We start from the raw sequence: 15,245 nt of genomic DNA on the forward strand, positions 1-15,245 counted from the left end.
AATCCATGTCCAGGACCCATCTCTCAGAATCATCTTCATCCGCCGCTTCAAGGGGTTTGAGACATCATGGGTGACTCTAACTCTATAGAAGGAAGTCCATTGTCTCTCAAAATTTCGTTCATCATAGCGCAAGAACACCCCAACATAGTCTCCAATTCTTTCCAACACTTTAACCGTACGGTATCCCTGGGGGATGTCCGAAACCTGTACCCATAAGTCCACAGTATTAAGACTAACCTGTAAGGGATCCTCACCATCATTCAAGACCTGGCATAGCAGCGTCGCATTCTCAAACGCCCAAGGACCCTCATCCATAACCCGCTTCATGTCCGGCTCATCAAAGAAGGTGAACAAGAACAAATTGGGCTGCACATCCGTTATCTCAATACCCATCAGAGGCTTCTAAGCCGAAGCCATAACACGCTTCATCACCTCGGTCTTGAGGATCTGATCTGTCAAAAACCGGCCAACAATGGTCCAGGTTTCCTTCGCCGCCGGTAGGGTTTGGATGCCGAGTTCTTCATCTTCGAACCGGACACCTTGTTCTTCATCGTCCAGCGTGATCTCTGTCGTGTGTGTTATTATCTCTTGCACGTCATTCGGAGGTGAGCAGGCTGCTTCAATGGTGCTGTTCGCATGTACGTACGCCATAACCCTAGATCGCAGGGGGGAAATTAGGGAAACCCTAGGACACAGGGAGAGAAAATTTTACGGCGTATTATTTATATAATCCACCACAGTCCACAGCCTCCAATAATCACGGTTATAATAATGTTCATTCATGTTCATAATACACATACACATAAATACGATATAATGAACATCAATTATGTGTATTATATTAAGTGTCTATGTGTCACCAGCTATATAATATACAGAATTCATGTTCATAATGCACAAAATTCATATTTTTAATGCACATAATTCATGATCATTATATACATACACACACACACACACACACACACACACATGTGTGTGTGTGTGTGTGTGTGTGTGTGTGTGTGTGTGTGTGAATTTTATGTATTGAACCAAAATACACAATACACTGTAGACCATGGTCCACGATATAACGATTGTAACCAATGCTTCTTGTCATAGTCCACATAAAATGGGTGGTCTTTTTCTTTAGAGTTAATTACTGAAATGGTCCCTTGACTATAGCGAAATTACCAATTTGGTCCTTGACTATTTTTTTTGACCAATTAAGTCCCTCAACTTTAAAACTCTTAATCAATTTGGTCCTCCGTTTGTTTGACCGTTCGTCAACCGTTAACTTGGGACCAAATTGGTAATTTGCTATAGTCAAGGGACCATTTTGGTAATTAACTTTAAGGGTCGGCAATTCGCTTCAGTTTTCTCGAACCGAACCGTACCAAACTAGTTAGATTTGGTAATATACCGAACAACTGAACGGTAATAGATTCTTGTATACCAAACGGTTCGGTAAAAACTCGAACCGAACTGAATTGTTCGGTAAAAACCGAACCGAACCGAATACCGTTTGAACATTGGATTGCTATTTTGTTATATATTAGACTTTGGATATGGACTATGTAAACATCATAACACATAAAGAAATCAAATAAAATATTTACGAGAGATACTCGTGAGAATATGAGCTGAATGGCAGAGCAAGCAACAAGGGACTTGGATTTACTTTTTATTTATTTATTTATTTATTATTATTATTATTATTATTATTATTATTATATTTTTTTTAAAAAAATCAAAACGGTATTCGGTTCAGTTCAATTTTTTACCGAACAATTCAGATCGGATCGGATCGGATTTTTTATCGAACCGTTCGGTATACAAGAATCCAATATCGTTCGGTTGTTCTGTATATTACTTCGGTACGGTTCGATTCGAGAAAATTAAACCGAATTGCCCACCCATAAAGTTAATTACCAAAATGGTCCCTCGACTATAGCGAAATTACCAATTTGGTCTCAAGTTAACGGTTGACTAACGGTCAAACTAACAGAGGACCAAATTAGTTAAAATTTTTAAAGTTGAGGGACTTAATTGGTTAAAAAAATAGTCAATGATCAAATTGGTAATTTCGCTATAGTCAAGGAACCATTTTGGTAATTAACTCTTTTCTTTATTATATTGAACCTTTGATCCTATTATATGGCCATTATGGAATAACGCATTAAATGCAATTAATAAGACAATAATTTTGTGGTAAAATAATATACGAAATATATATAGTGGATCATTGTTTATATTGTATTGCGAATTTTAGTCATTTATATTATATAGGGATGAAAATAGACCGAACCCTTTAATTGGGATTTATGACTTGACCTATTTAATTATGGGTTGGTTAGGAGTCGTTATGCTGTGGACTCATGCCCAGCGTGCATTATGGGCACGGTAACGGTGCCGTCAGGCACCTTTATCTTCCTTGTTTTTTTTCTTTTTTTTTTTTAATTTAATTTCAGACCACCTCGTTATAGGAGCATATATTCACAGCTTTGTGTTCATAATTTCATAACTGTACATTCATAATTCTATAACTGTACATTCATAATTCCATAACTGTACATTCATAATTCAATAACTGTAAATTCATAATTTTCGAAGCTCTATGTTCATAATTGTAAGTTCATAATGTCAGAGTTCTATGTTCATAATTTCATAACTGTACATTCATAATTCCATAACTGTACATTCATAATTTCATAACTGTACATTCATAATTCCATAACTGTACATTCATAATTCCATACTGTATATTCATAATTCCATACCGAACATTCATAATTTTTGAAGCTCTATATTCATAATTGTAAGTTCATAATTCCATAACTGTACATTCATAATTCTACAACTGTACATTCATAATGTCATAACTGTATATTCATAATTTCATAACGAATATGCCGTTAACGCCGTTAACGGCGTTTCGAACAATTTTTTTTTATAGTTAAAACAGCGTCGTTTTCAGTAAAAACGACGCCGTTTTAGGGCCAGTGCGCACGTGCGCATAGCATAATGTGATGTTGGTTAGGCTTGACCTATCTAATAAATAGGACATGCTTAGGCCTGATTTAAAGCCTATTTACTAAATAGGCCTAGGCCTATATGTATAAGGTCTAAGTCTATAAGTCTGCAGGTTAGGGCGTCAGGCCTGTATATATATAAAATTTTGTATATAATATTTGTTTATATTTAAAATATAACCCTAAGTATATATGTACACTCTAATTCCAAAATTTCCTATTCTAATTTATAGTTTTCCTTTTGTGAAAATTTCACTTGAAGGATCGGATTATTTCGTGTTAAGAAATTGATACTCGTGGATCAATTATGCATGTTTTGAAAGTTGTGGATCAACATTATTAGTGTCACAATATTCGTGTGATCAAAAGTGTGAAAAACTCTAATGAGAAACCATTGTGGTAAAAGGAAAAATCATTATACCCATACTATAAAGGATCAGGAATAATTTTTTCTTTGAAAAGTTAGTGAAGATTTCACTTATAAAAGATCATTTGTGATAAGAAATTGATACTCATAAATTAATTAGGTAAGTTTTGAAAGTTATGAATTAACATTATTAATGTCATAATACTCGTTGGACCAAAAATACAACAAACTCTTTTATGTTATTAGTGTAGCCTAGTAGGCGTGTAGCGGTAAATTATGCCCTGGAAACGTGTTCACCATGAATGGTGAGCACGGGTCCAAACACCCTTTTTACGTTAAAAAAAAAAATATTCGAGAATGTGGTGTTAACAGCGCGCGTTTGGTCAGATTATGAATTTTCTGTTATGAGATTATGAATGTACTATAAATTCATAATCTCATAACAGAAAATTCATAATCTCATAACAGAAAATTCATAATTTCATAACAAAAAATTTATGAATGTTGAAGAAGCTTGCGCTACAGAGGAGTAGCCATGGTTTCGGACGGGAATGTGTAGGCATGGTTCCAATGTGAATGTGCAGGCATGGATTCATAATTTATGAACGTCCGAAATTATTGCTCACCTCAAATTAAAGTGGAACCGCGAAATGTGAAAATGAAAAAGAAAAATCACACGATTAATTAAAGAAAAAAAATAAAAAAGAGATAACGGTGCATCAACACTGTTGGGACCGTGTTCACTGTGAACACGGTTCCATGACATAAAGATTGGCGTGTAGCACCAAAAATTTCCAAAAAAAAAAAAAAAAAAGGTTCTGGAGTCCGCGAAAATAAAATGTGGAAAACATTTATTTACATTTACCAAAAAAAATGGAAAACATTTTAGAACAAAATTCAGCCAGTATTACGTTGTGACGTGGCCAATCCACAACCATTAAATGGATAATATCAACACAGTCATAGTTGACTACACATACAATCGGTGTTTTCTCACTCACTCTGTTGTCGCCGGAAACAAGATTTCAGCTGAGCTCCTCATCACCATTGCAACACCAACATGTCTTTAGCTCTTCTCCAGCAAAGCTTTCTAACTAATCCTCTCGCTTCATCTTTTAAACCCACCCGGAATTTCAGATGCAGTTTCGTAAATACCACTAAAATCTCCTGCTCTTGCAACCCAGACGCTGAAAATCAGCCCTTGAGGTACTGCTTTTCTGATTCCCCACTCTTTGCGTCTTTTTCTTGGAAATTTTCTCCAACTTATTTGTTATATTCTTTTATCTCTGTCTGTAAGGAAAAATGAGAATAAAATGGCGAAATTGGCGTTGGTTGCGTTGGCAGCTGGGGTGCTCACACTGGGCTCAGTAGACCCTGCGTCTGCTGCTAAGACCGGCGGCCGAGTTGGCGGTCAGGCCTTCCGTTCATCGGCGCCGCGCGCTTCGGGTCCAAGGATTAATAATTCCAGGTTAAGTAACTAGCTTATCCTTTCACTTTCCGTGTATGTATTTCTCCATATTGATATGAAAAAAATTAGCTAGTTTTATATCATAATATCAGATATAAATAAGACAAAAAAACATCATGGAATTGTGCATTCATGTGGTCTGTAACATTATGATCAATGAACATTTACTGTTTCTGTTGTTAGCAAGGCACAGAGGGTTGGAGAGTAGTTATTATTGCGGTCAACAAGGAAAAAATATGTCGTCAACAAGGAAAAATTCCCAAAATGTGTCGTATTTTTTTTTTGGACAAAAATATGCAAAACTCCGTTAGTAGTTGCGTTTTTGATGTATTTCGTATTTTTCTTGTATTCGTGGAAAACGCAAGAGACAGTTGCGTTTACGGTTTTGTATACGTAAAACGCAATAGGCTCTTGCGTTTTTGCGGCCATACCGTATCCCAGAAAACGCAACTACGTTTTGCGTTTTACGTATTATACGTAAAACGGTAAACCAAGTTGCGTTTTTGTGAAGTATTTGTACTCGTCATCGCCGGCGAAGTCGAAGGCCGGCGAGATATACAAAACGCAATTCGCAAGTGAGGTTTTGCTTCGAATCGGTTAAACGCAAGCTGTAAATGCGTTTTTGAAACGTTAAATGGGTTTTTGAGACGTTAAATTTTTCCGGCGACTGCCCGGCGAAACAACCTAAAACGCAATTGAGAGTTGCGTTGTGTATTGTTCATTTAATACGTAAAACTCAACTCCCAATTGCGTTTTAGCGTATTCCCTACGTATTTTGAAAACGCAACTGGTGGTTGCGTTTTCTGTATTTAACAAAAAAAAAATACGGATGAAATACGTTAAAAAACGCAACTCTCAATAGAGTTTTGCATATTTCTGTCAAAAAAAAAGTCAATACATATTTTGGCTAATTCTCAAGCTTTTCTACACATTCTTGTCTTTTTCCCTATTATTGCCTGATGTGCTACTTTTATCTTGTCCAAACATAACAGTAATTTTGAAGATCACCTTGAGATTTAACTAGGTTTAGCTAGGATGAATGTCTTTTTATCTACTGTAGCAACCTTAGCATTAGACGAAAATGCTAAACTTTAAGGTGCCTTGAATCCTCATACTAGTAGGGAAAGGAGTTGGTCATATGTAGGCCGATGTTTAACTTTATACCAAAGTCCTCCTGTTGTTTCTAGTTCTTCGTTTTAATCAACTAGAATTTAAGTCTAGTTTATGGTGTACAAAAGATGGAGTTTTTTGCTTTATATTGATTTCATTTGGTAAGAAGGCAATCAAGCAGGTGTTTCATAATATACAGTGTGTAGTTGTCTCAAGTCTCTTTCATCATTAGATATTCAAACAACTTTCGGATATTTGACTTAACATTCATTACTTCTGCTGCAGGACCAATGTTTACATTAACCCACGAGTTGCCCCTCCTCTAGTTGGTGGATATGGCTATGGTATCGGTGTGCCATACTATGGCGGATGGGGCTGGACGCCCTTCTCATTCTTTGCTCCTGGACCGGGTGTTGCCGTAGGTGTTGGAGGTGGATTTGACACCCTCGTTCTCTTTATGCTCTTTGGTGCAGCCGCTGCTGTTGTTAGGAGATTCCTCGGGTCAAGAGATGAAGAAGACGATGATTACTCCTAGGGTGCATCATGGCTCAGCAATCTCGGGTACCTATGCAGTATATACCTATTTATATGTTGTACTAGACTGCATTATTCTGTTGTGGTTTTAAGAAGGAAGGAAAATCTTGTATAGGCTTCTTACTGACTTTCACTCACATTACTTGGATATATCATCATGAAACTTACCTGTTACATGGAATGCCTCTTTTGAGGTAAAATGATAGATACATCTGATAAAACGGAAGTCTGATTCAACTTTAATATTCCTTTACCAATAATAAAATCATAACATGTGACATGTAGCCGCACATATAAGTACAGATAAAAAGAAATTTGGTTATAAGGGCCACCCCGAAAAAAGATGGAGATGAAGTTGGCATTGAATATTGGAAAGAAATTCATTAGAAATCCAAGTAAAATACATAGGATGAGAGCTCACAGCTCTTAGCTTGCCGCATTTTATATGTAGACAAATTACACATTTGTTAACTACTAGAAAAAGGCCATATGTTTGTGATGTGGTCTGGAGTTAACAATAATAATCTGATTCCATGTTGCTATAATGCAAGCGGGTGTGGCCAATTAAGTAATAACTAAAAGCTGGCTTAAAGAGTATAATGCTGCTGGATAGTTTCAATGTCCAACCCTTTCAGCTTCACCACTGACTCCACATGACCCTTCAGTGTATGCAGCTCACGCAGCCTGCAACAAACAAACAAACAAACAGTGTCAACGTTGTTCAAACAAATGAAGGCGAGAGAAAAAGAATGCAAGATAAAAGACGACAGTGTCAAATGTTGTTCTCATACCTAGCCACCTCGGCTCTCCTCTTTGCCTGTTCTGCGATTTCTGAAAGCTCCCTGTAGCTATTCTTTTCGCTGAAGAGATTAGAAGCTTCTGGGGGTTGAAGTCCGTGTAGAGTCCTCTGAGCGTGTGCCCATTGCGCTTCCCTCTCCTCTTTTCCATAGTCTTTCTTTGTGGTGAAGGCAGTCTGTTGTGAAACAAAACCGAATCAGAAGAAATACATCCTAGTAGTTGTGTTGTTCAGATGATGTCGGAGAGAGGATAGGATAGGATAGGATGTTTGTTTACCTTGTTCTCCAGCAAGTTAAGCCAAGCCTTTCCGCTTAAGATGTAACGAATGGCAAACTTCATGATATCAAGCGGAATGTAGAAAACTATGCTGTAAAGCCATACCACACCGGCCCACCCCCAACCACATCCCTGAATCCTAGCAAAACCCCAGTTCGCATAAACAGCTATCAAGGTTGCAACCTGCGAGACATCATATCATAGTACTGTCAGATCCATTGAACTCATGTATGTAATGTTTCATTATATTGTTCCACAGTGTGAAACCAAAGTCGTCTTACCAGTTGTGCAATCAAAAATGCAGTAACCAGAAGAAGTCCAGGGCGTTCAAGGAAAGACCAGCTGCGAGATCTGGTGACAAAGATAAGAGCCTGACTCACAATACTGACTTGGAGGTATAGCGCAGCCATCATTTCGTCATCACTGTTCCTCAGTGATCTCACCCCAAATTTATCCTGTAAGTTAAATTGGGCAAATGAAAACCAACAATAATATAATATTACCGCCGCAGATCAAGACAACAGAGTATTAGTTATTCCATACAGAGAAGAAGTCGGTATCGTGCATAGCCCAGAAGAAGATGACTGTCATCAATGCCAAATAACCTCCAAGAACAACACCGGTGGCAAAAATCTCTTTCAGTTTCCAGCTATCTGGCATTGGCGATGGTTTTACTCTATCCTTTGAGATAGTCATGATGGTTCCTGAAAAAGAAATGATAATCCCTCGTCAGTAAAAAACAATTACATATGACCAACAAGTAGAGTAGTTAAGACACAGAACAGAATGTGGATTTACCATCGTTCAGGATGGCTATGATCAGGACCATAAAAGCAGAGAAGTCGTATTTCCATATCAAAGCAATAAGCATAAAACCAAACTGCAAAAGAGACAGTAAGCAACACAAGACATCAAAAAGAGAATAAAAAAAATTTAAAAAAAAAAAAAAAAAAAAAAAAAAAAGAGTAAGAATTCTTGAAATGCAACATTGAGCTTACCACAATACGAATTGTGATGGAAACAGCATAGATCTGTTGAAGCGAATGGTGCATGGAGTTAGTAGAGTACTAAAAACAAGAGAATTATGTATTTCAGATAGAGTTGTAGAAATTAAAACTTACAGTGTAGTTCTTCATCCTCTGGAAAATTGCTCTGCTAGTTAAGACAGCACTGATAATAACGCTTAACCCGGGTTCAGTGAGCACAATATCAGAAGCACCTCTTGCAGCGTCGGTAGCATCAGCAACCGCAATTCCAATATCTGCCTTCTTTAGAGCAGGAGCATCATTCACACCATCTCCAGTCATTCCAACAATGTGCTTCCTCTCCTGCAATTTCTTCACTATTTCATATTTGTGCTCTGTAGATCACAGAAGAAACATCATTAGTTATTCACATCTATTGAACAGAAAGAAGATATGGGAATCTTAAATACAGTCACTACAAGGAACCAACCTGGAAAAACTCCAGCAAAACCATCAGCCTTTTCAATCAATTCCTCTACTGGAAGGGCGGCAATAGATGCATCTTTGTCTTGGCCAAGTAAAGTAGCAGAAGGGTACATGTTTGTTCCCATTCCAAGTCTACGGCCAGTCTCCTTACCAATTGCAAGTTGATCACCTGCACACAATCAACAATAATAATTTGCATAAAGTTGAAAGAAGATATCCAGGCAATGATGATTGCACTTAAAAAAGGAAGAAAAACACAATTCTGTAAGTTGATTACCAGTAATCATTTTAACATTCACACCAAGGTTCAAGGCCCTGCGAATAGTTTCAGCACTATCATGTCTGGGAGGATCGAAGAGGGGCAACAGTCCAACGAATTGCCATGGGCTACCAGGACTCTCTTTTGTTTTCTCAGGCACTTCCTGTCTAGCCACAGCCAATGATCTAAGTCCACGTTCAGCATACTTATCGATCACAGAATGAACCTTTCTCTTGAGGTCTTCACGGGCATTGCAGAGTTCCAAAATCTAAAGAAAGGAAAGAAAACTTCAATTAGTTATTTGGTCTTAAAGATCTGTTAGAGGTGTCAAAAAGATCTTAAACAAGGGGGAACATGAAAACTAACCTGTTCTGGAGCACCTTTACTCACACGATGCCAATTGCCTTGAGCATCAATATAAGTGAGGGCAGTCCTCTTGTCCACAGGATTGAAGGGGAGGAAATGGACCTCCCTAATACCAGCCCGTGCCTGACAAAAAAATTATCTTGATCATGATAACAAATTTCTATTGTGTTTAATCTTTAGAGCCTATGAAGGTAAGAAAAGAAAAATACCTCCTTAGGATCAGCAAGCATCCCAACCATGGCAGCATCAATAGCATCCTGATTTTCAGTTCTTGAAGCCCTTGCGGCAAAAAGGAGCACCTGGTCTTTGTCTACGCCTTTAGCAAATACTTCAATCAAGTTTTTATCTACACTCAACTTGTTAAGAGTCAAGGTCCCGGTTTTATCACTGCAGAGGACATCCATGCCAGCCATCTCCTCAATAGCAGTCATTCTCTTGGTGATGGCACCCTGTTGAGATAGCCTGTGCGATCCAATAGCCATTGTGACAGACAAGACAGTGGGCATAGCAATGGGAATGCCACCAATTAAGAGAACAAGGAGATTGTCAATTCCATCCCTGTACTTTCTGTGCTGAATGGGATACATGACAATTAACTCAGCCAGCATACCAACTGCAATTGAACAGATACAGAAGTTTCCAATGGCAGTGAGTACTTTCTGGAAGTGGCCAACTTGATTGGTGCTGTCAACAAGATGTGCTGCCTTTCCAAAGAAAGTATGAACCCCAGTGGCAATAACTACAGCTTCAATCTCTCCTTGTTTGCATGTTGAACCAGAGAAAACTTCATCCCCAGGACTCTTGGTCACAGGGAGAGACTCTCCGGTAAGAGCAGACTGATCAACCTTTAAAGGATCACCTTCAAGAAGACGAGCATCAGCTGGAATGATATCTCCCAACTTGATACTAACAATATCTCCCGGAACAAGAATTGCAGCCTCCTGTTCACTCCAACGACCATCCCTAAGCACCTGTAGTCAATTAAAATATTAGTACATGTAATGGAACATGTTTAAAGCTAATCTCAAATTGCAAAAACTCTGAAGTTGAATGTTTGCAACAAGGTGTGATATTATACCTTTGTCTTAGGTGCAAGTCCAGCCATAAGAGCTGCAGCAGCATTTCCGGCATTGTTTTCTTCAATGAAACTGATAGTGGAGTTGATGACAAGCAAGCAAACAATACCAACAAAGTCCTGCCAATCTGGGGGCTTCCCATCTCCATTAGCCAGTGCAATTGCCATAATGGCAGCAGCTTCCATAACCCATGACAGAGGATTCCACATAAACCCAAGGAACTTCAGTAACTTGCTTTCCTGTAATTATATTCCACAACAAATTGAACATGTGTTCTAGTCTCAAACCAGGGCATTCCAACATTGAAACAATAACTACATACCTTTTTCTCTTCTAACTTGTTGGGACCAAATATCTGAAGCCTGTTGGCTCCCTCATCTGATGTCAGTCCCTCCCGACTACATTTCAGCTGTTCAAACACTTCCTCAATCGGGATTTTTTCCTGTCATTCACAATATTCAATCAGCAGTTGATTACCAAACCCATTCCAATATTGCTTATTGTGATTATGGCTTAAAACATTCCTTCTAATCAGCTTCATCCTACTTAACAAAACAATACATTTTCAAATCAAGAAAATGTCCATATCACAGTATGGTGTGATGGTACACAACAAAAATGAAAACTGGAAAATAGTTAAAGAAAGAATTGATTATTTACTTAAATTGAATTTAGTAGTTTATGTAATTTTATATAAACACCAAAAACGTTTATGAATCTCTATAAGAAATATTATTTTGCGTGCAATAATAATCTTATATTATTTGTCTTGCGTCTCATAATAATCGGGGGAATGTGGGGGTGTGGGGTCACACGTGTATTATATTTTTTCATATAAGTAATAAATATAGAATAAGAATCCACGAGACAGACACTGAGATAATCTTACTCAAGTTTTTATAAGTATATGGAATAAATCTTGAATTATAGTATAGTGACGTGTAAAAAATTATTTTGAATAGTTAGGTTTCCCACGTTATTGAACTACTAAAACATTTATGCACATCTATCTGTATTCATATGCAAAGTTGACTTTCAGGTGCTGTAATCAGACCCCACAACGCCTAAACAACAGCCTCGGATCGCCACCCAATCCCAAACGCCTTATCCGATGGGTGATGGGGACGCACTTTCAACGGCGTAGACTAGACGCCGTAATCCATGCACTCTAACAAGGGTACTTTTGGAAAGGACAACTAGTTTCGCTCTACCTACTCCGTAAATTTTTGCCCAATACCAGGGCAAATATGTCAAAGAAAGGGGACATTAATTTTTTTCAACTGCACATTAGTCAGACCGTTAGCTAAAGTTTACTTCCATGGAACAACTATCCACGCATGTGAATAGTACCACGGAATATGTTCCAACTCTTTTACCAAAAAGAGACAAAAAAAAAACTAATTAAATTACACATCTAGTGAATAGTATGCCAATATACACCTACCAAACCCAGTCTCAAATTCTCCGTACATTCATACAAATGTAAAAAAAAATCTTAATTCTACATTTGGTATATCTATACATTTCAGTGTATTAATTTATGCCAAAAGATCAATTTTGAGATTAAATTAAAGTAAGTGATAACATTATTATTCGTAACTGACTTTGATTCAATGTGTTAGGAATTGACCGCTATTACAAAATTAATATATAATTAGTTAAAAAATGAGATTGTCAAAGATTCTATTTAAAAATTAATTATATAACAAGAGATTTCACAATCAACAATTACCATAGAAGAAAGGAGTTATGACAAAGATATGGACCAACCTCACACCCAATATCAAAAGGGGTAGGATTGGATACTATGATATTTTCTACTTTTAATTTTTTTGACACACAACATAAAGATAAAACAAAAATAAATATGGAAAGAATATTAGTTAGAAGATAATTTTCCTGAATATAAATTAATTAGTTTTGGTAAATAATTAAATAATTGGAAGCACGTGAAAAGATTACAAGGAATAAAAACGCTTTCCCGTGAAGTCATTTGATTAATGTGGGAAAGGGAGCTTTGACAGATACATACAACTACTCATACGTATTCACACATGAATACATACACATACAAACATACAGGCATGTGACCACTCTATATACATTTACCTAATTTTATAATGGAAATATCATAAATATTTATTTTTAATTACTTATTTAGATTTCTATATATAATAATTTCCTCTTTATTTCTTACCAGTCATGAATTTGTAGATCTGGTACGGTCTCATTACAAAGTTTGTTTTACACCCTACCTTTTTTTCTGTCCCTCTCTATATATATATATATATATATATATATATATATATATATATATATATATATATATATATATATATATCATTTTAACTTTGAGTAAATTTCTTAAATTACACGGATCGAGTATATTTTTTACAGTTCAAAAATTATGATTCAAAACCTATATGTAGCAGTATTTTTCTTTATGATAACAAGAGAAAATCAATAAAAATAAACAAAAATTTGTATATAAAAGAGATAGATTCGCAGTATTAGGTGTATATATTGAAAATTGTGTGTGTGATAGTTACATAAATGATGTGGATGTTTTATATGTATTGGTGCGATGTTAACTGGTTGATTATTTGCTACGGAGTAATATTATTTTATTATAAAAAGAAAAAGAAGAAGAAAAGTTGCAATTTAATTTTATGAGAAGGGTAAAGTGAAAAGGATGGGTAGGAAAATGATACATAGAAGTATGAGAGACGGATAACAATTGTGGCTCATATATTTTTTAAATAGATGAGAATATATTACTAAAGTTATGAATAAAAAGTAAAATAAAAACGGGAATATATTTTTTACGAATAAATTTGTGAAAAAATAGAGTAAAAATTACAGCAGATATATTATTAAACCACTGTAGACTGTACTTATGAAGGAAAAGTGTTTGGCCAAAAGAAAGCAGAACATCAAATTTTTATGCAGCCAGAAAGACACCAACATCTATATGCAGGTTGCAGAAAGCAAAACATGTAATCAATCTTCTTCATGCCAAAACGAAAAAAAAAAAAAAAAAATTGGAGAAATTCAATCATGACTAACAGCAAAAACAATAAATCGCGAAAAAAAGGAGGAGATCAGAGGAAGAGATATATACCAAGTCAACAGTCTCATTCTTGATCTGTTCGAGAGTGATGGATTTGTCGCCCATTTTTGGTGACGGCAGGGATAAGGGTTTAGGAATGAATGGTTTAAATTGCGGAAAAGCTGAGAACCCTGAAAGACGATGAAGGAGCGATGGATAGCATGAAGCAACTTATAAGCAGCAGCCGCCCCAGGAATCTCTGTTTCTCTCTCAATAAATCACGTACAGAGAGATATAGGGAGATGGAGATGCTAGTGATTCATTGAATGGAGAGATATTGCAGTTCCCAAGAGAAAAAACCGCAATAATGGCCAAATGAAAAGGAGGAGAAAATCGAAAGAAGAGATGGCCGGAGAATGGAGTTCTAAGAGCATTTAAGCCTCTCCTTTTATACTCAATTAGCAATCGCTTCTCTCAAGGAATTACCCCTAGAAATTTAAACCCTACCGTACCCTACCCCCACCCCCAGGTGGGCCCCTATCCCAATTTCCAGCCCTAGTATTTAGAAAAATATTTATGAGCATAAATATTACGGAGTACATAATAATATAGACCAAAATCTTTTAATATTTAGTATAGTTTATTATTTATTTATTTATTTTATTTTATTATTGAATTTATGCAATTGATGAATATTTAATAAATATAACACGCCACATTATATCATTGTTAACTTTGTCAAAATAAAGGCAATTTCAATCAAATTGATTGAATAATTAATTTGGTAATTTTAAGGGTTCAAATACTCTGGTAGAATTATGGAAATTATCTATTGTCTTTCTTAATTTGAGCCGATCAATTATCGACACACATTTATTAATTTACTTTCTTGTAAGCTCACAAAATGAGTTTCACCCAAAAATATACATTTAGATAGTGATTTTCTCGTAAGTCATAATTCAAAATTCGTTTAAATACTCTTTTTAAAAAAGCACTTGGTATTATTGTTCTCATACTAACAGGGCGTTTGGTTGGAGAGGGAGAATTACGTGGGAAAGAAATTGCGGGAGATGAATTACTGGGAATAAAGTGGAATTTAAATTCCAGTGTTTGGTTTACAAGAATAGAATTATTGGGTATTTCAATTCCAATGTTTGGTATACATGGGAATTGAAAGGGAATAAGTAGTATAAACTCTAAAATGTTCATTGTTATTGTCAGGCATTAATTAGGTTAAAAAAGGAAGGGGTAATTTGATTCATCACTGTCTTTTTTTCTTCCTAAAATCCCAAGAATTAAAATCTCATGGGGGGACATGGGATTTTAATTCTATGACAGGGCGTTTTGTTGGAGGGATTTTAAATTCCCTTCCCACTTCATTCCCATCTAATTCTAAAGGCCATTAAATTCCGTAGTTTGGTTGGGGGGAATTGCAATTCCCCCATTTTAATGGAATTAAAATCACATGTCCCCCCTGGTA

General features: G+C 36.3%; 2 protein-coding genes across 2 annotated transcripts; one reads left to right on the top strand and one right to left on the bottom strand.

Moving 5' to 3' along the window:
* The first annotated feature begins 4,327 nt into the window (after nt 1-4,327).
* On the top strand, nt 4,328-6,640 carry LOC109191705. The gene is made up of 3 exons (XM_019342350.1): nt 4,328-4,584; nt 4,676-4,846; nt 6,242-6,640. Exons 1-3 carry the CDS (start codon nt 4,439-4,441, stop codon nt 6,489-6,491), a joined length of 567 nt encoding a protein of 188 aa, XP_019197895.1. The 5' UTR covers nt 4,328-4,438; the 3' UTR covers nt 6,492-6,640.
* A 167-nt stretch (nt 6,641-6,807) lies between these two features.
* On the bottom strand, nt 6,808-14,230 carry LOC109191704 (plasma membrane ATPase 4). The gene is made up of 15 exons (XM_019342349.1): nt 13,838-14,230; nt 11,039-11,158; nt 10,719-10,955; nt 9,850-10,611; nt 9,641-9,763; nt 9,293-9,542; nt 9,020-9,184; nt 8,686-8,924; nt 8,563-8,595; nt 8,363-8,444; nt 8,108-8,268; nt 7,846-8,019; nt 7,565-7,747; nt 7,282-7,463; nt 6,808-7,174 (listed from the first exon to the last, which is right to left on the bottom strand). Exons 1-15 carry the CDS (start codon nt 13,889-13,891, stop codon nt 7,078-7,080), a joined length of 2,862 nt encoding a protein of 953 aa, XP_019197894.1. The 5' UTR covers nt 13,892-14,230; the 3' UTR covers nt 6,808-7,077.
* Between the last annotated feature and the right edge of the window lie 1,015 nt (nt 14,231-15,245).

Source organism: Ipomoea nil, unplaced genomic scaffold (genome assembly GCF_001879475.1).
Source record: "Ipomoea nil cultivar Tokyo-kokei standard unplaced genomic scaffold, Asagao_1.1 scaffold1719, whole genome shotgun sequence".
Classification (NCBI taxonomy): Eukaryota; Viridiplantae; Streptophyta; class Magnoliopsida; order Solanales; family Convolvulaceae; genus Ipomoea; species Ipomoea nil.

Coding starts and splice junctions, on each gene's coding strand:
- LOC109191705 (XM_019342350.1), top strand. CDS start 4,439: ATGTCTTTAGCTCTTCTCCAGCAAAGCTTTCTAACTAATCCTCTCGCT. Junction 4,585..4,675: donor GCTGAAAATCAGCCCTTGAG/GTACTGCTTTTC, acceptor TCTGTCTGTAAG/GAAAAATGAGAATAAAATGG. Junction 4,847..6,241: donor CCAAGGATTAATAATTCCAG/GTTAAGTAACTA, acceptor CTTCTGCTGCAG/GACCAATGTTTACATTAACC.
- LOC109191704 (XM_019342349.1), bottom strand. CDS start 13,891: ATGGGCGACAAATCCATCACTCTCGAACAGATCAAGAATGAGACTGTT. Junction 8,596..8,685: donor AGAGGATGAAGAACTACACT/GTAAGTTTTAAT, acceptor TCGCTTCAACAG/ATCTATGCTGTTTCCATCAC. Junction 7,175..7,281: donor AGGAGAGCCGAGGTGGCTAG/GTATGAGAACAA, acceptor TGTTTGTTGCAG/GCTGCGTGAGCTGCATACAC.